This window comes from Mesoplodon mirus (assembly GCF_964341445.2).
Source record: "Mesoplodon mirus genome assembly, chromosome: 13".
Taxonomy (NCBI): domain Eukaryota; kingdom Metazoa; phylum Chordata; class Mammalia; order Artiodactyla; family Ziphiidae; genus Mesoplodon; species Mesoplodon mirus.
The window spans coordinates 24,524,124-24,541,200 of NC_138989.1; the positions used below are offsets into that span (position 1 = coordinate 24,524,124).

A 17,077-nucleotide genomic window follows, 5' to 3' on the forward strand; every position below is an offset into this window, starting at 1 on the left:
CATTAAAACCACTGTTCTGGTTATCTTTTGCTGTGTAACAAACTATCCCCAAGCTCAATGGCTTAACCCAACATTTATTTTGCACCAAATCTGTAATTTGGGGTGGTCCTAACTGGGACAGCTGGTCTCTGCTCCCTTCAACATCAGCTGGAAGGCTGTGTGCTAGGAACATCTAATGGCTCATTCACTCACATGTTTGGTGGTTGGTGGTGGCTGTCATCTGGAACCAATGGAGCTACTCCTGGAACACTTAAACCTGGTCTCTCTGTGGCCTGAGCTCCCTCATAACATGGTGGCTAGATTCCCAGGCAAGTGTCCAATTAGGAGAGGGCCAGACAGTTGCACAGCCTAGCCTCGAAGTCACTGTCTGTTACGCCACATGCTGTTCCTTAGATAGGCATCACTAAGGCTGGCCTATATTCAAGGGAAGAGTGTCACAGAATTTGTGGGCATATTTTTAAATTACCACCAGCCATATATGAAATGTGCTCAAGGCATTGTAGCTATTATGATAAAGGCCTGGCCTGAAGCTCATTTCCTGGGTCCTCTGGTCTATCCTATGGAGGATGTACTCTTCCCCCAGGCTCTTCTTTAATGTCTTGTAGAACCACGTTCTCAACTCACTTCTTACCTCTCAAAGCCTTAATCTGTCCTTATTAAAGGAGAAGACGATTATTACCTAGGAATAAAGGTAATCATTTACTAAGGGAGGGCATCTGTGAACTAACTTCTTTCACCTGTGTCATGTAAAAGCTAGATGCTTGCAAATCCTTGTTTCATTGTCGCTTTTGAATGTTATTCTCTTTGGCAGGAATGATAATTTGTAATTCTAAATGCCCCCTTTTGCAACGAAAATGAATTTTCAAATATCAGAATAGGAACCCCTTTGAGAGAGTAAGAGAAAAAAGATTCTACTTCTTTACTAAATATTTGTAAGATCTTGGTTTAGGTTCAAATTCTTGTTTCAAAATTTGGCATAAGGGGACTCCCAACTTTCAGTCAGTTGGGGAAATTAACAGTCCAAGAACAGCAGAGAAGCAAATAGAAATCAGAAACCTAAAAACTTTGAGAGCAGCCTCAACTCAGACCTCCACTGCTCTGCACCTTTCTAAATGAGCTTTTTTCTACTCAGCTTTTCTTTCTACAAGGGTAATCCCTACTTCCAAGAAAATAGGATTTGAACAGTTTCACAGTTGTGGCATCATGTATTCAACGACTACAAAGAAATTATTAAGAGACTTCTGTAAGACCATAGAGCAAATTATTTGCTGAGCCTAAACCCTTTCTGGCACTTTACATCTTTGATTTTATATATGCAAAGTAGTTAAAAGAGTCTGACATCACCAAATGCTGCTGCACTAGCTATTGTTATTCTATATTGTTTTCTAATCTTACCCAATGGGACTAATTATTTTCATTATAATTCAAATGGAAATGCCTTTAATTCCTTCCTAAATTAGTCAAAGCTGATGGTGGTAAATGCACATGACAAAGTATCAGCAAATCATTTAGAAAGCATGCTTACTGATTTATCATCCTGGATTATAATTTATATAAATGTTATTTAATAAAGTACTTATAAGAGTAACATTACAGTAAGTATTACAGTGTTAATCAGGACTTTGAAAGTAACTAAATTATTTTAAAACTACTTTGCCACATAACTTCAGATTAAAGATTGGTTCCCGTGTCCCGCTAAAGTGGAACTTCTTTTAAACACTTTTAATTACAAAAATTAACATAGGTAAAAAAATCGAGCAAAAATGCAAATTACCTGTGATTCTAATACCAAGGCACCAAATAAGTTTTTTTCCCTCATGTTTTTAACGTAAAATCTTTCAAGCATTTAAATGCATAATGCTAGCCTTTGCGCTCTCCACCAGAAATCTCAAGTGCTTTCAAATGATGCTTTACAAAGCACAGGAGAAAAGGATATAAAAATGCCCTACCTTAATAACCTATAATGAAAAATAATCTGAAAAAGAATAGTGTATATATATATACATAAAACTGAATCACTTTACTGTATACCTGAAACTAACAGCATTGTAAATCAACTATTCGTTAATTTTAAAAAAATGCCCTACCTACCGTCTCCCATCCCCACTTCTAAAAATTTGGGCCCACTCTGATCATCTTTTAAATTAATGACTATTTACTAACAATGCTTGTTAATTACATTTTAAAAGTAATGGTTAAGAGACGCAATCAACCTGGGATAATGTTAATTCGCCGGCGGGGCAACCCTCACCCGCGCGGTCAAGATTGACGACCTCCCAGTCTACGAATGCGCGCGCCCCAGGCCCCGGGAACCGGCTTGCGTTCCCCGGAAACCATCGAGAACCGAGAGCCAGAGAGGCTCACGCGGGAGCCCGGAGGTGGGGGAAGGAAGGCCGCGGTCCGCGCCAGCCTCTACAGGGGAGCCTCGTCCCTGGTGCTTGACGCGCGAAGCGTAACTCGGGAATCCGCTTCAAAACAGCTCCCACTCCTCTTGTCTAAGAGTAGCAGTGGGAGGCTGAGCTGTGAAAGAAGCGAGTGGGCCACGGAGGCAGAGAGCCCTCCGCGGGGCCGCCCTGACAGCGCGTCCATCCATGCACCTCAGGGCCAACTCGCATTGCTGGGGCTCCAAGGCGGCCACAGGGAGGTGCGTCACCTGCTGCCCTGAGGCTCCGCTAACTCCCGGGTCTCGGGCTGGGCGTCCCTCATGCACGCCGCGTCGCCGTGGAGACGGGGGCGGGGCCGGCGCGAGATCTGCGTCTTAAGGGGCGGGAAAGCGTGGAGGCTAGCGTAGGACGGGCGGGCCTAAGGAGACCAGGCCGCGTCTTCCAGGAGTTCTCTAAGGCGTGAGGCGGGAGTGCTCGGCCTCTCCGACCGGAGCCCACCGACGAGCGCACGTCCCTCCGAGCCTGGCCGGTGACTACCCTGTGGGAGCGTCCGTTTCCTCCTCCTCTAGAAGTGCAGGTGAGGCTACCTCCCCATGGGGCTGAGGTCCGAGAGTTGGAGGAGAGGTGGAAAGAGCGCGCAGGACGGCTCCCGGGGCCCACTTTCCTCGCCCGACGTCCTCTTGCGCGTGTGGGGCGCCGCAGGCGGGTGCCGGTGCCGCGTCAGTGCAAGGCTCGTTAGCGTGCGCGTATCCGAATTCGGGGTTTCTGGATCCCTGCTGCGTGGCCGAGCGACGGGCGAGGGTTTTCAGACCGCAGGGGCCACACCTGAGCCCCGAGGGCCAATTGGACAAACACCCGCAGCGGGAGATTAGTGCTCCGTTTTTATTTGATGGGAGGCCGTTCAGATTTATTGTCAACCTCTGGATTATAGTAAAGATTTGTTGACTGAATCGTGTTAGGGCCCTGAGTACCAGCCCCAGCTGTCCTACTTAGCTGGTGACCTGGGGCACTTCTTCCTTAAAATAAAGATGGTTACCACCTGTTGGGGTGGTTGTATTAAAGCAGGTAATTAATGAAAACTGTTTAGTACTGTGCCTGGCACAGAGTACCAGCTCCATGAATGCTATTTTGAATCTAATCTATACACTCTAGGTGGCATGGTACCCGCCTAAGTGCCTTGAAAATATGAGACTTGGAGGTGTCATGGAAGGCCTCCTGGAAGAAGTAGTTGAAACTTATTCTGCGACCTAGTATATAAATTTAGGTATTTTCTTGCTTTTCTTTAGTAAGATCATTCATTTCTCAGTTATTGTTAGAAGCTGCAGAATACCGTAGAAACTTCTTTAAGATACTTTTACATTTTTCGAATTCACAAGTGTATTTAAAAATTAGTATTAAAACCTTAAATTAGAAAATAGTCTCCAGGCTCTAATTCCAATTTCCATTCTTCTGTTCCTCCTGATGTTATTTGTAAATTGGAAGTAAATAACCTTATAGGTGATATTTCTTGATTTGTTAGGTTTACACGTTAAGTGTTGACCATTCATGGGAGATGCACAGGTTTTCTTCCCTCATCTCACCAACGTGGTTATGTGGTAATTTGTTGTTAATAGTCAGTGTTTACATTATATAACAGATATTCACTGCTGAACCGAGTAGACGAACTGCAACTCTTCCTTTCTCGTACATCCTGTCATTTTTTCTGAGAATTAATAATTGTCTTATTTTCTTATTTTCCTAGTGTTCCATGCACAGATCACTAATGTTTTTTTCTGAATGCTTCAGTATTTCTCATAAACCTGTCAGTAATTTTTTGCATTCTCTCCAAACCATCAGTTCCATTTCTTTCCTGGAGACTTTCCTCCTCTGCTTCGCCAGCTGTTCCCAGTTCTAATCCAGAGACTTACTTTCACGTCTGTCCTGGGATTTGTTTCTTTTTACTATTCTTTTGTGTTAGATTCACTGTTGCCCAGATCCCTGGTGTTTTTTTTTTTTTTTTTTTCCCTTGATTTATTTCCTTGGTTTTTGGAGCACATTTTCCTGTAATACTACTACTTCTAGTACTTCTTCCTCCTCTTCTTTTTTTAATAGCTTTATTGCGATATAATTCACATGCCATACAGTTTACACATTTAAAGTGTTCAGTTGTTTTTAGTATATTCCCAGTTATCCAACCATCACCTTAATTTTAGAACATTTTAATTACCCAAAAAAGAAACCCTTACCTATTAGTAAGTCACTTCACTGTTTCCCTTCAATCCTCCCAGCTGTAGGCAACCACCACTTTACTTTCAGACTCTATAGATTTTCCTGTTCTGAGCATTTCATATAAATGGAATCATACAATACGTGGTCCTTTGTTATAGGGGTCTTTCACTTAGCATAATGTTTTCCAGGCTTATCCATGATTTAGCATGTAACAGTACTGCATTTCTTTCTATGGCTGAGTGATATTCCATTGTATGGGTATACCATATTTTGTTTATCCATCCTTTAGTTGGTGGGCATTTGGGCTTCTACTTTTTGGCTATTACGAATAATGCTGCTACAAATATTCATGTACAAGTTTTTGTATAGACATACGGTTTCAGTTCTCTTAGATATATACCAAGAGTGGGATTGCTGGATCAAATGGTAACTCTGTATTTGTCTTTTTAGTAACTGCCAGGTGGTTTTCCAAAGTGGCTGCACCATTTTACATTACTGCCAGCAGTGTAGGAGGGTTTCAGTTTCTCTACATCTTCACCAATACTTGTTATTATCCTTCTGTCTTTTTGATTATGGCCATTCTGATGGGTACCTCATTATGATTTGATTTTTATTTCCCTGATGGCTGATGATGTTGAGCATCTCAGTGTTCTTATTGGCTGATTATATATCTTCTTTGGAGAAATATCTAGTCACATCCTTTGTCCATTTTTAAATTTGGTTAATTGTCTTTATTATTGAGTTATAGGAATTTAAAAAGTATAATCTAGATACAATTTCCTTAGCAAATATACAAATATTTTTCCCATTCATTGAGTTATCTTTTCACTTTCTTTTTTTTTTCTTTTCACTTTCCTGATGATGTCCTTTGAAGCACGAATGTTTAATTTAAAAAATTTTTTTATTTATTTAATTTTGGCTGCTCTGGGTCTCAGTTGCGGCACACGGATCTTTAGTTGTGGCATGTGGACTTCTTAGTTGTGGCATGCATGCAGGATCTAGTTCCCCGACCAGGGATCGAACCCCGGGCCTCCTGCATTGGGAGTGCAGTCTTACCCACTGGACCACCAGGGAAGTCCCACCAATGTTTAATTTTGATAATGTCCAGTTTTCCTGTATCTTCTCAATAAAGGCATATCTTATGCCTTTTCTCCTTGCATGTTGGAAAAAGTGTTTGATCTACCCTGACATTTGGCCTTGGTTCAGGACCTCTCATCTGAGGATTTACATCTCTCAGTTTTGAGAAACTTCTTATTTCTTTGATAATTTCTTCCTCTTTTGTTCTCTCATATCTCTCTGGAATTCCTGCTAGTTATATATCTGATCCCCTGGATTGAGCCTTTGATTTTCTAACTTTATTTCCTTTTGTCATTTTCCCCCCTCTTCCTATTTCTGGGACATTTCTTCAACTTTATTAACCACCTTCTAATGTTTTGATTCTCCTATATCTTTCTTGTTCTTTTTTTGTTTTCTTTTAAAAAATATCCTTATTTTATTCTATGTGTATATAATATGTTCTCTTATCTCACTGAGGATATTAATCATAGGGTTTTCTTTTTTGTTGGTGGTGGTTTTTTCTTTTCTTTCCCATATTGTCTTTGTTTACTCCAGAATTTAAAAAAATTTTATTATGAAGAATTTCAACCGTGTATAGTATGTACCTATCACCCATTTTCAAAAATTAACTCATGAACTATCTTCTTTCATTTATATCTCTGCCACTGTATTATTTTTGCTTTGTTTTTTATTTTGAAGTAATCTCAGTCTTCAGAGAAGTTGCAAAAATAATACAGAGAACCCCCATATACCTTTATTCACATTACCACTTTTTAACTTTTTTGCTTTTTTTTTTTTAAATCATTTTCTCCATGATTGTCATAAGATGGGGGTTATCCAACTCTACAACTCCCTCCACATTTGTCTCTAGGCATTTTGTGTATGGATAAGCCCTCCTTTCTACCCCGTTTATCTAACTATCTGTGCATCCCTTTATTGTCAGATTGGACTCATGGATTCCCATTTTGTTTAATGTGTTATACTTTATTACACTCCTTAATTATTTTGGTGCTTAAATTTATCATATTTTATCTGTAAATTGTTCTCTATATTCTGTAAAAGACACAGTATCCTTTTAAAAGAACCAACACCACTATCACAGCAAAAAAATGATAATTCTTTAATAACTCATTAAAACATTAAGTTTAAAAAAGTTAAAGTTTAAATTTCCCTCATTGTTTCATGTTTTTTGTTTGACAGTTGTAGTTTGTTAAAATCAAGATCCAGAATCAAAGTCCATGCATTACATCTGGTGGATAAGCATCCTTTTAAAATTTTTTTAATTATAATTTTCTTAATTTTTATTTTTTTAAATTATTATTATTTTTTTGGCTGCATTGGATCTTCGTTGCTGCACACGGGCTTTTCTGTTGTTGCAGCAAGCGGTGGCTTCTCTTGTTGTGGAGCATGGTCTCTAGGCACGCGGGCTCAGTAGTTGTGGCTCACGGGCTCTAGAGCGCAGGATCAGTAGTTGTGGCTCACGGGCTTAGTTGCTCCGCGGCATGTGGGATCTTCTTGGACCAGGGATCAAACCCGTGTCCCCTGCATTGGCAGGTGGATTCTTAACCACTGTGCCACCGGGGAAGTCCCTGGAATTTATATCCTAATAGGGAAGGCAGATATGTAAAGTAATTAGAATGTTGGCACAGAGTGTTACAGGAGTCTTTGACCGCAGAAAACATTCCATAGCATCATTATTAAACCTAAGGCAGTGACCCATTTATTATAGCAGTATTTCACACCAAAAAAATCTCTATTTGAATCATCTTTCAGTTTAATTTATTTACAGAAATAGTCACTAATTGTGACTTTTGTTACTTGGAATGTAGTACTGGAAAGACTATGACATAGGTTTGAGCTCAGTAAGGACTATTCATTTTGTATGGATAAACTCTCTTTTCTGGCTGATTCCTTGTCTGATTGTCATTGAAATATGTGACCTTGATTATAAGGGGTAATTTCATTCTTTTAGAATTAATGTCTCATGAATGCATCACAGTTACTCAACACAGGATGTGTCCACCCTGTTAGCTTTCCTCCACCACATACTTAAATTTTCCTCCTTTGTTTTACTACTTATGTATGTTAGTTTCCAAAGGCTGCTGTAACAAAACCCACAAACTGGGAGACTTAAAACAACAAATTTATTGTCTCATAGTTCTGGAGGCTGGAAATCTGGAATCAAGATGTAGGCAGGGCCATCCTCTTTCTGAATGCTCTGGGGAAGGATCTGTTCTGTGCCTTTCTCTAGCTTCTGGCGTTGCCAACAGTCCTTGGTGTTCCTTGGCTTGTAGACCCATTACTCCAATTTCAGCTTTCATCATAATATGCTATTCTCCTTGTGTGTCTGTGTCTTCACATGGCATTCTCTTCTCTGTGTGTATCTGTCCCTCTGTCTCTTCTCTTTTTATAAAAACGTCAATCATTATTGGATTAAGGGTCCACCCTATTCCAGTAAGACCGCATCCTAACTTATATCTTAATTACATCTGCAAAGGCTGTTTCCAAACAAGATCACATTCATAGGTACTAGGGGTTAGGACTTCAATATATCTTTCTGGGGGGCACAATTCAACCTACAACATTGCTATTCTTTGCACTAAGAAATAAAAACTATGTTATTTATTAAGTTCATAATGAATATTATTGGTAGACATTATCACTAAATGAAAATGAAAACTGTACACTGATCAAAAACTGCCTGAAGATTCTTATAGATAACATTGACAACCATAAATATTAATCTTGGAGTGGGGGGGAATAGGAAATCTTGGCCTCTACTGGTGTTCTTATGAAGGGAAGTTGAAGGTCTTGGAGCATCACCTGAACAGGATGGATGAGTCAGTCATAACCTTTTTAGCGTGGCTCACTCTCCTCTCAGTTTTGTTTCTTAGAAAATCACTTTTAAAAATGCAATGAAAAATTTTGTTTTTAAATCAACAACTTCCCAGGAATTCCTTGGAGGTCCAGTGGATAGGACTCCCGCGCTTCCACTGCTGACGGCAAGGGTTCGATCCCTGGTCGGGGAACCAAGATCCTGCAAGCCACTCAGTGAGGCCCAGAAAGAAAAAAAAAATCAGTGACTTCCCATGTTCATCTATTGTTGAATTAAGAAGGAGGTGCAGGAGACTAGAAGCTGATGTGTAGCTGTTGAGGAATGTGGCTCCTTAGAGGCTTCAGGTAAATTACTCTCATTCTACTTTTTCTTATAGTTAGAAGAGGAAGATAAAAGACTTTTTGATTCATGAAGAATCTGCTCACTGAGAAGTATGTAGCAAGCCACTGGTTGAATTTTCATCAAAAAGGGATTAAGGGGAGAATGGAGAGGAAGGTTGATTCCAGGTGAGTGATGGGACTTGACAAAAAAAGATAACTGAAACTATGGTCCATATAAAAGCCTGTAAATATTTTGTGTGTGAAAATAATAAATTTTTTAAAAGTAGTTTTTTCCTAAATCATGGGTAGTGAGATAGGAATTTTGGGTAACAGTTTTTTGTTGGTATTTTGGGTTTCTCGTCTAGAGTATAGTGTATAATGCACATTTCATACTTTATGTTACAGTCAAAATCCATTTTGAGTATGTGGAGATATCTATCATTGAAATTTTGACTTTGAGCTGAAATAAGGATGATTTTCCCGAGAAGTTATAACATCGAGGCTAGGTAGTATATCTTTCTCCTACTTTTGATTATAATTGCTTTCAGCCTGCTTTAAGGTTCTTTTGATTCCAAATAGGAGACTCCCAACTATGGCTCGCCTAGGAAGAAGGAGGGAGTTTACAAGAAGGAGACTGCAGTTTACTAACAAACCTCAGACTCACAGTGGCGGGCCTGTGACTTGCAGCTGGCCCTTCATGAGTATCCCGCCCCCTAAGAGGGATTGGTTCAGGGGTGTGCATGTGACTGCATGGGACCAATCAGAAGTTCTCCTCTAAGGCCAAGACAGGCATTAAAGAGAGAGAGAGAGAGAGACCTACCTAATGGGTTGCTGTGGCAGCTGTTTCAGTCTCCACCCTGCATAGGCAATAGGGGACCCTATACTGTAGGAGTTACGCAGGTCAGCACACTGAGAGAAGCAGGAAGAGCTAACAATTTGAGACACCGGTTCTAGTCCTTGAGGCTCTGGTTCAGAATTCTTCTGAAGTACGTGAGCTAGGGAATTACCTCTTTGTGCTGGCTGTCTTCAATATAACCATCCAGATCTAATCTCCACTTGTGTATCCAGTGCTTCCCATTGGATTTGGCCAAAGAGGTGCTCTGGCAGGAGATAGTGAGGAGGGAGAGAGGAGAGTGAGGCCAGACTATTTATCCCCTTGGCTCCCTCCTTGCAAGATGCCTTGGGTTGGCTGTGTCCCTCTGCTGAAGCCCACAGTACCTCATAAGGTAGCAGACTTTGTATGACTCACCTGGATTCTAGTGATTATTCTCTCTTTTATCCCTTTGGGCCTAGAGGTGGTACCGCCTTCGCTTTCACCAGCTTCAGGTTCCTGCACTTTGCCTAGTGGTTCGTCTACACCCATACCTTTGTTAATATGCCATCCTCAAATTATCCTGTGTTTAGTATGTCATCTGTTTTCTTTTGGGACCCTTGAGAGTTTTTATCATGACTGGGGTTGGGTTTTGTCAAATATTTATTTGGCATCTATTGAAATGATCATATGGTTTTTGTCCTTTTTTCTATTAGGTGTATTACATCAATCGATTTTCAGATGTTAAACTAGCTTTGTATTCATAGGATAAATCCAACTTGGTCATAGTATTTGTTACATGGTTTTTGTATGTTGGATTTGGTTTGCTAATATTTTTTGATCATTTCTGTGTTTATAGCCACAAGGGATATTGATCTGTATTTTGTGTGTATGTCATATCTTTGTCTGCTTTTGGCATCAGGTTGTGATACTGGCCTAAAAGAATGTGATTCTGGAAGTGTTCTGACCACTTTTGTTTCTGGAAGAGTTTATAGAGTACTGGTATCATTTATTTTTTAAATGTCTGATAGAACTCATCAGTGAAGCTATCAGGATCTGGACTTTTGTTTTTAGGAAAATTTTTAGTTACTAATTCAATTTCTTGTTATAGATCTATTCAGAGTTTCTATTTATTCTCTAGTCAGTTTTTGTGATTTGTGTTTTTCTGGGAATGTGTTCATTTTCTCTAAGTTGTCTAATTTGTTGGCATAAAGTTCACAGTATTCCTTTATAATTCTTTTAATTTATGAAGGGTCAATGATAATGTCCTTTCTTTCATTCCTACTTTTGGTGATCTGTGTCTTTTCTCTCTTTTTTCTTGGTTTTAGCTAAAGGGTTATCAATTTTGCTGAAGGACTCCTGTTGTTATACTAACAGCAGCTAATTTGAGTTGGGTTCCTATTGCGTGAAACCTAGGATCCTAACTAACATACAGAAGTTTTTTATAGAATCGACTTGGTCTTGGACAAGGTGGAAGCCAGGTAGCTGGAGAGACCTATTCAGCAGTGTTTGGACCCTTCCTCCTGAGCAGTGCCATCTTTGTGCTTCACCCCCCACCTCCTGTTCAGACTGTGTCTCAGCTCAAAATTCAGTCCTGGGAGAAGTAATCTGGTTCGTCCAGCGTGAGTCAAATTTCTTCTGCTCTAATCAAGTGGGACTTGGAGGAGGGTCATGGAGCTCCCAGCATAGCTGCTGAGGTCCTACCCCTGCTGATCCCACAGAAGAGGGATCCATCCTTGAAAGCTGAATCAACACCCTGACAGTGTTTACCAATGATCCACAGAGAACTCGTCAGGCCTGCCTTACTTCATCTTCTGAAGCAGATTAACCATGGCCTTAAAATGAAGCTCTGTTTCCTCAAATACTCTGCAGCTTTAGGTTGGGGAGCCTTGAGAAGGGAATGAATTCCCTAGGTATTCTGCTGTAAAGCAATCTGAGATCCCCTGTTGTGAGTCCTATAGGACTCCTTGCAGTTCCTTGACTCTCCGTGAACTTCCCTTCTACCCTGCATGTGCCGAGTATTCCCACCCAACTCTTTCCAGTTCCCTACTCCCGGCTAATTTCTACTCATATTTCCAAACTCAACTCTAATATGATCTCCAGGAAGCCTCTTCTGACCACCCTATTCCCACCCAGTGTGTACGTTCCCATAACACCCTAAATTTACCTTTTTCTTAGCATTTAACGATTGGTATTCTCATTGTCAGCTCAATACACCATAAGCTCTTGAGAAACTGTCTTTTATAGATATTAGGTGTGTGTCAGTGTCCTGTGCTTGCTGGAAGCTATCAAGGTCTTGTTTTCTCATTGTAGGACATGAGAAACACATTGAATACATATTTGTCTTTGTAGCCCCTGGCCTTGCTATGTTGCTGGGCGTATAGTAGGTCCTTGATACTGAGTGAATAAACAAACATTACAGGATACATCTGCCAAGTAAACAGTTAAATGAATTGGTCAGTGCATGCCTTCCCCTTGGCACTTTTTTGTTTTTCTAATTTTTCTTAATTTTTCAAAAATTGAAGTATATTTGATTTACAATGTTGTGTTAGTTTCAGGTGTACAGCAAAGTGATTCAGTCATACATATATGTATCTATTTCAGATTCTTTTCCATTGTAGGATATTACAAGACATTGAATGTAGTTCCCTGTGCTATACAGCAGGTCCTTGTTTATTTTATATATAGTAGTGTGTATCTGTTAATCTCAAACTCCTAATTTATCCCTCCCCTCTTTCACTTGGTAACCGTAAGTTTTCTATATCTGTGAGTCTGTCTCTGTTTTGTAAGTTCATTTGTATCATTTTTTTAGGTTCCACATATGTGTATCATATGAAATTTGTCTTTCTATGTCTGACTTACTTCACTTCGTGTGATAATCTCTAGGTCCATCCGTGTTGCTGCAGACGGCATTATTTCATTCTTTTTTATGGCTGAGTAATATTCCATTGTGTATATGGAATATACACATCTTGTCTATCCATTCATCTGTCGATGGACATTTGGGTTGCTTCTATGTCTTCGCTATTGTAAATAGTGCTGCTGTGAACATTGGGGTACATGTATCTTTTCGAATTAGTTTTTAAAATTAATTTATTTATTTTGGCTGTGCTGGGACATGGCACGTGGGATCTTAGTTGCGGCATGCGAACTTAGTTGAAGCATGCGTGCAGGATCTAGTTTTCTGACCAGGGATCGAACCTGGGCCCCTGCATTGGGAGCGTGGAGTCTTACCCACTGGACCACCAAGGGAAGTCCCTCAAATTAGAGTTATCATCTTTCCCCCTTGTCACTTTTGGATGAACATTTTCAAATTCTGTCTTTCTCCTCACTTCCATTTTTCTGTATTTCTTGGCTAATCAGTCCTCCCGTTGACATTAAAAAAAAAATTGTATTTCTATGTTTTTATTCTCCCCCATTCTTCATGATTTTTGGATTCCAATACTGTTTTTGAAGTGCCTTCTGTTTCATATTTCTTTCCATCATTCTGCCTTTCTTCTGTTCCATAATTTAACATTTTTAAAAATATTTATATATTTTTATTTTATTTATTTTATTTTTGGCTGTGTTGGGTCTTCTTTGCTGCACACGGGCTCTCTCTAGTTGCAGCGAGTGGGGGCTACTCTTTGTTGTGGTGCGCAGGCTTCTCATTGCGGTGGCTTCTCTTGTTGTGGAGCACGGGCTCTAGGCATGCAGGCTTCAGTAGTTGTGGCACGTGGGCTCAGTAGTTATGGCTCATGGGCTCTAGAGCGCAGGCTCAATAGTTGTGGCGCATGGGCTTAGTTGCTCCGCGGCATGTGGGATCTTCCTGGACCAGGGCTCTAACCCGTTTCCCCTGCATTGGCAGGTGGATTCTTAACCACTGTGCCACCAGGGAAGACCAATTTAACAAATTTTATGTGCCTACCTACTATGAGTGCCTGGCAATATATTAGGGGCTCAGTATATATTAGCAGATAAAAATGGTCCCTATCATCATGAGGTCTTCTGATGGGAAACAGGCACATATGTACAAAGACAAATCTGTGGTTTCAGTTTGTGATCTCTTCCTTTAGATGTTAGAATAACTTAGATTTCTGGGGCCACCTGACTTACACCAATGTTGGTATCTTTATGGTCTTTAAATTTCCAGACCTGTAAACAGTTCATCTGCTGCTTGAATCATAGCTGGTGAGGAGGAGCTCAGAGTCTGATGAAAGGAGAGAGCAGTGGGCAGGGATGACTTGAGGCATGGGCTTCCCAGTCTGACTACCTATTTGATTATGTAACAGGGCTTCAAGAGGGCACTGTCCCAGCACACCTTCCGTCAATTTGCTGTTTCATAGGCTCTTAACTTTTTAGAGCCTCTTTCATTTTTATTTTAAAATGAGTGGGATGAAAGTCTTATTTTTAAAATTTTTGTTACTGTTTTATTTTGAAATAATTTCAAATTTAGAGAAAAGTTACAAGAATAGGACAAAGAACCTTTCTTCTCCCAGATTCTCTTGTTGTTAACATTTTACCACATTCGTCTGTCTGCCTGTTTGTTTCTCTCTCTCTCTGTCTGTCTCTCAGCATTTTCATTTCATTTGTGGACATGTGCAGAGGGGCAAAACATTTTACTCACTGATGCACATGCTCCCAGCTGAGGTCAAACAAGGCAGTGTTCTGCCTTTTTGTTTCAGCTCATACTTTAAACAAGGGTCCTTTTCCCAGTTTGTGTAGTGCCACATTTTCACAGTTTTGTGCTTTTTGTTGACAGTTTTGCTGTTTAAAGTGGCCCCCAAGTGTAGTGCTGAAGTTCTGTCTAGTATTCTTAAGTGCAGGAATGCTGTGATGTACCTTATGAAGAAAGTGTATGTTAGGTGAGCTTTGTTCAGGCATGAGTTATAGGGCTGTTGGCCATGAGTTCAATTTAATGATTCACTATATGTATTAAATAGGGTGTCTTTAAACAAAAGTACACATAAAACAAGGTTCTGTATTGATTAGTTGATGAGAATGTTTTTGAAGGCTGGCAGGAACCTAACCGTGTATTTTCCCATATGGACAATGGTTCAGTATATTCACTAACTCTGTGTTTATGGACTTTATAGAACTTACCGCAAATAACGAGAATCAACTATATCTATATTTCCCCCCTCCCCTGGACCATTTGAGAGTAAGTTAAAGCCAGTTGTCCCAAAAATGTTATTTATAGCAAAAAGAAAACAACAAAATGTAAGAAAAACTTCCCTTTTTGTTCATTTTGTACTTTTATTCCCCTTTATTTGGAAATATTTCTCAGTATTTCCTTATCTTCCATGACCTAAGCATTTTTGACAAGTTCAGATCACTTACCTTTTATGCATATTTCTCAGTTTGGGTTTGTTCAGTGTTTCTTCATGATTGAACTCAGGTTGTGCATTTTTGGCAGGAATTTCGCAGAAGTGATGCTGTGTTCTCAGTGCATCAGTACCAGGAGATTTGGTCCTATTACCATTGATGTTAACTTTTTTTTTTTTTGGCTGCGTTGGGTCTTCGTTGCTGTGCGTGGGCTTTCTCTAGTTGTGGCGAGCAGGGGCTGCTCTTTTTAAAATTATTTATTTATTTATTTATTTATGGCTGTGTTGGGTCTTTGTTGCTGTGTGCGGGCTTTCTCTAATTGCGGCGAGCGGGGCCTACCCTTTGTTGTGGTGTGCCGGCTTCTCATTGCAGTGGCTTCTCTTGTTGCGGAGCATGGGCTTTAGGCACAAGGGCTTCAGTAGTTGTGGCTCGCAGGCTCAGTAGTTGTGGCGCACAGGCTTAGTTGCTCCGCAGCATGTGGGATCTTCCCGGACCAGGGCTCGAACCTGTGTCCCCTTCATTGGCAGGCGGATTCTTAACCCCTGAGCCACCAGGGAATCCCGGGGCTACTCTTCTTTGTGGTGCGCAGGCTTCTCACTGTGGTGGCCTCTCTTGTTGCGGAGCATGGGCTCTAGGCACGCGGGCTTCAGTAGTTGTGGCATGTGGGCTCAGTAGTTGTGGCTCGCAGGCTCTAGAGTGCAGGTTCAGTAGTTGTGGCACACGGGCTTAGTTGCTCAGCGGCATGTGGGATCTTCCCGGACCAGGGCTCGAACCCATGTCCCCTGCACTGGCAGGCGGATTCTTAACCACTGCGCCACCAGGGAAGCCCGATGTTCACTTTTATCACTTCGTTAAGATGGTGTCTGCCAGGTTTCTCCACTATAAAGAAATGAATAAGTATCTTGTGGCAAGATATTTTGAAACTACATTAATAGCCTATTTCTCATCAAACTAGCACCCACTTGTTTTTACATCTGTTGATGATTCTTGTCTGAATCAGTTGCTACTGTGGTGGTTCTTAAAAGTTTATTAATTGCATTCTACTGCAAAGTAGAGCTTTCCATTCTCCCTCGTGTATTTTATTTACTCATTTACTTATATCAGTATTTTGTGGATTCGTATTTTATTTGGTGGGTTTTAATCTATTACTGCCGAAATTGTCCCAGATTTGGCCAGTGGGAGCCCTTTCAAGCTGGCTCCTGTGTTCTTTTGACACGCCCCTGTCATTCTTTGATCATTTCTTTACTTTTTTTTTTTTTTTTTTTGCGGTATGCGGGCCTCTCACTGTTGTGGCCTCTCCCGTTGCGGAGCACAGGCTCCGGATGCGCAGGCCCAGCGGCCATGGCTCACGGGCCCAGCTGCTCCGTGGCATATGGGATCCTCCCAGACCGGGGCACGAACCCGTATCCCCTGCATCGGCAGGCGGACTCTCAACCACTGCGCCACCAGGGAGGCCCCATTTCTTTACTTTTTGACCCATTAAGATATTCCAGGCTCATCTTGTATTTTCCTTGTCTCAGACCTGAAAGTCAGCTATATTTCCAAGGACTGCTGCTTCCTCTTAGTTGGCAATGGTATTTTATTTTATTTTGTTTTGTTTTATTTTATTTTTTTTAGAGACGGCTTTCCTAGGGCCCATTACTTGGAATACTAGTTGGCAGTGGTATTTTAGAAACAATATTTGAGCTATCAGTTTGCTTATTGCTGATGGGATATTGTTGCCTCTAGGTATTTCCTGCAGGCAGATCTCTGACATACATTTTTTAAAAATCTTGAGTTCATACCAATAAGATGATCTCTTAATGTTTCTGGAATGGGATTAAAAGTCATAAGTTTAGTGTTTAGTAAAAGTGTGTAGTTTCGTATTGTTATAGTTGTCACATAATCTGAAAATCATTCCTAGTTTATTACGTAAAGGAACCTATTTCCAGTTTGTAAATGATTCCCGTTAAATGACACATTAAAAAAGAGTGTGTTAAGATTAATGACTCCAAGGTACCCTCCAGCTCTGTAGCTCCTGCTTAGAGCTGAGCCAGCAGTACCCACCTCCAGAGAGGGTGGGTATTTCTGTCAGAGATTGGGCTGCTTATTGTCCTTGAAGGGGAGTTATTATCATTCTGTCTCAATGAGCCTATCTGTTTAATTTCACTTGTATGTT

The 17,077-nt window shown here is 40.7% G+C and overlaps 1 protein-coding gene across 7 annotated transcripts in view; it reads left to right on the plus strand.

Moving 5' to 3' along the window:
- Positions 1-2,776: 2,776 nt before the first annotated feature.
- The window catches only part of SFI1 (SFI1 centrin binding protein), a gene marked incomplete at its 3' end in the record, with an annotated part of 75,163 nt that continues 60,862 nt past the window's right edge, over positions 2,777-17,077 (plus strand). For 4 of the 7 annotated variants that reach the window (XM_082640667.1, XM_082640670.1, XM_082640671.1 and 1 more), the window contains exons 1-2: positions 2,778-2,961; positions 8,861-8,990. In XM_082640667.1, the coding sequence (XP_082496793.1) occupies positions 8,893-8,990 (98 nt within the window). In that variant the 5' untranslated portion in view covers positions 2,778-2,961; positions 8,861-8,892. Of the gene's footprint in view, positions 2,962-8,860; positions 8,991-11,063; positions 11,238-17,077 lie in introns of all 7 variants that reach the window. The other 3 variants (XM_082640666.1, XM_082640673.1, XM_082640669.1) reach the window with 2 other exon arrangements.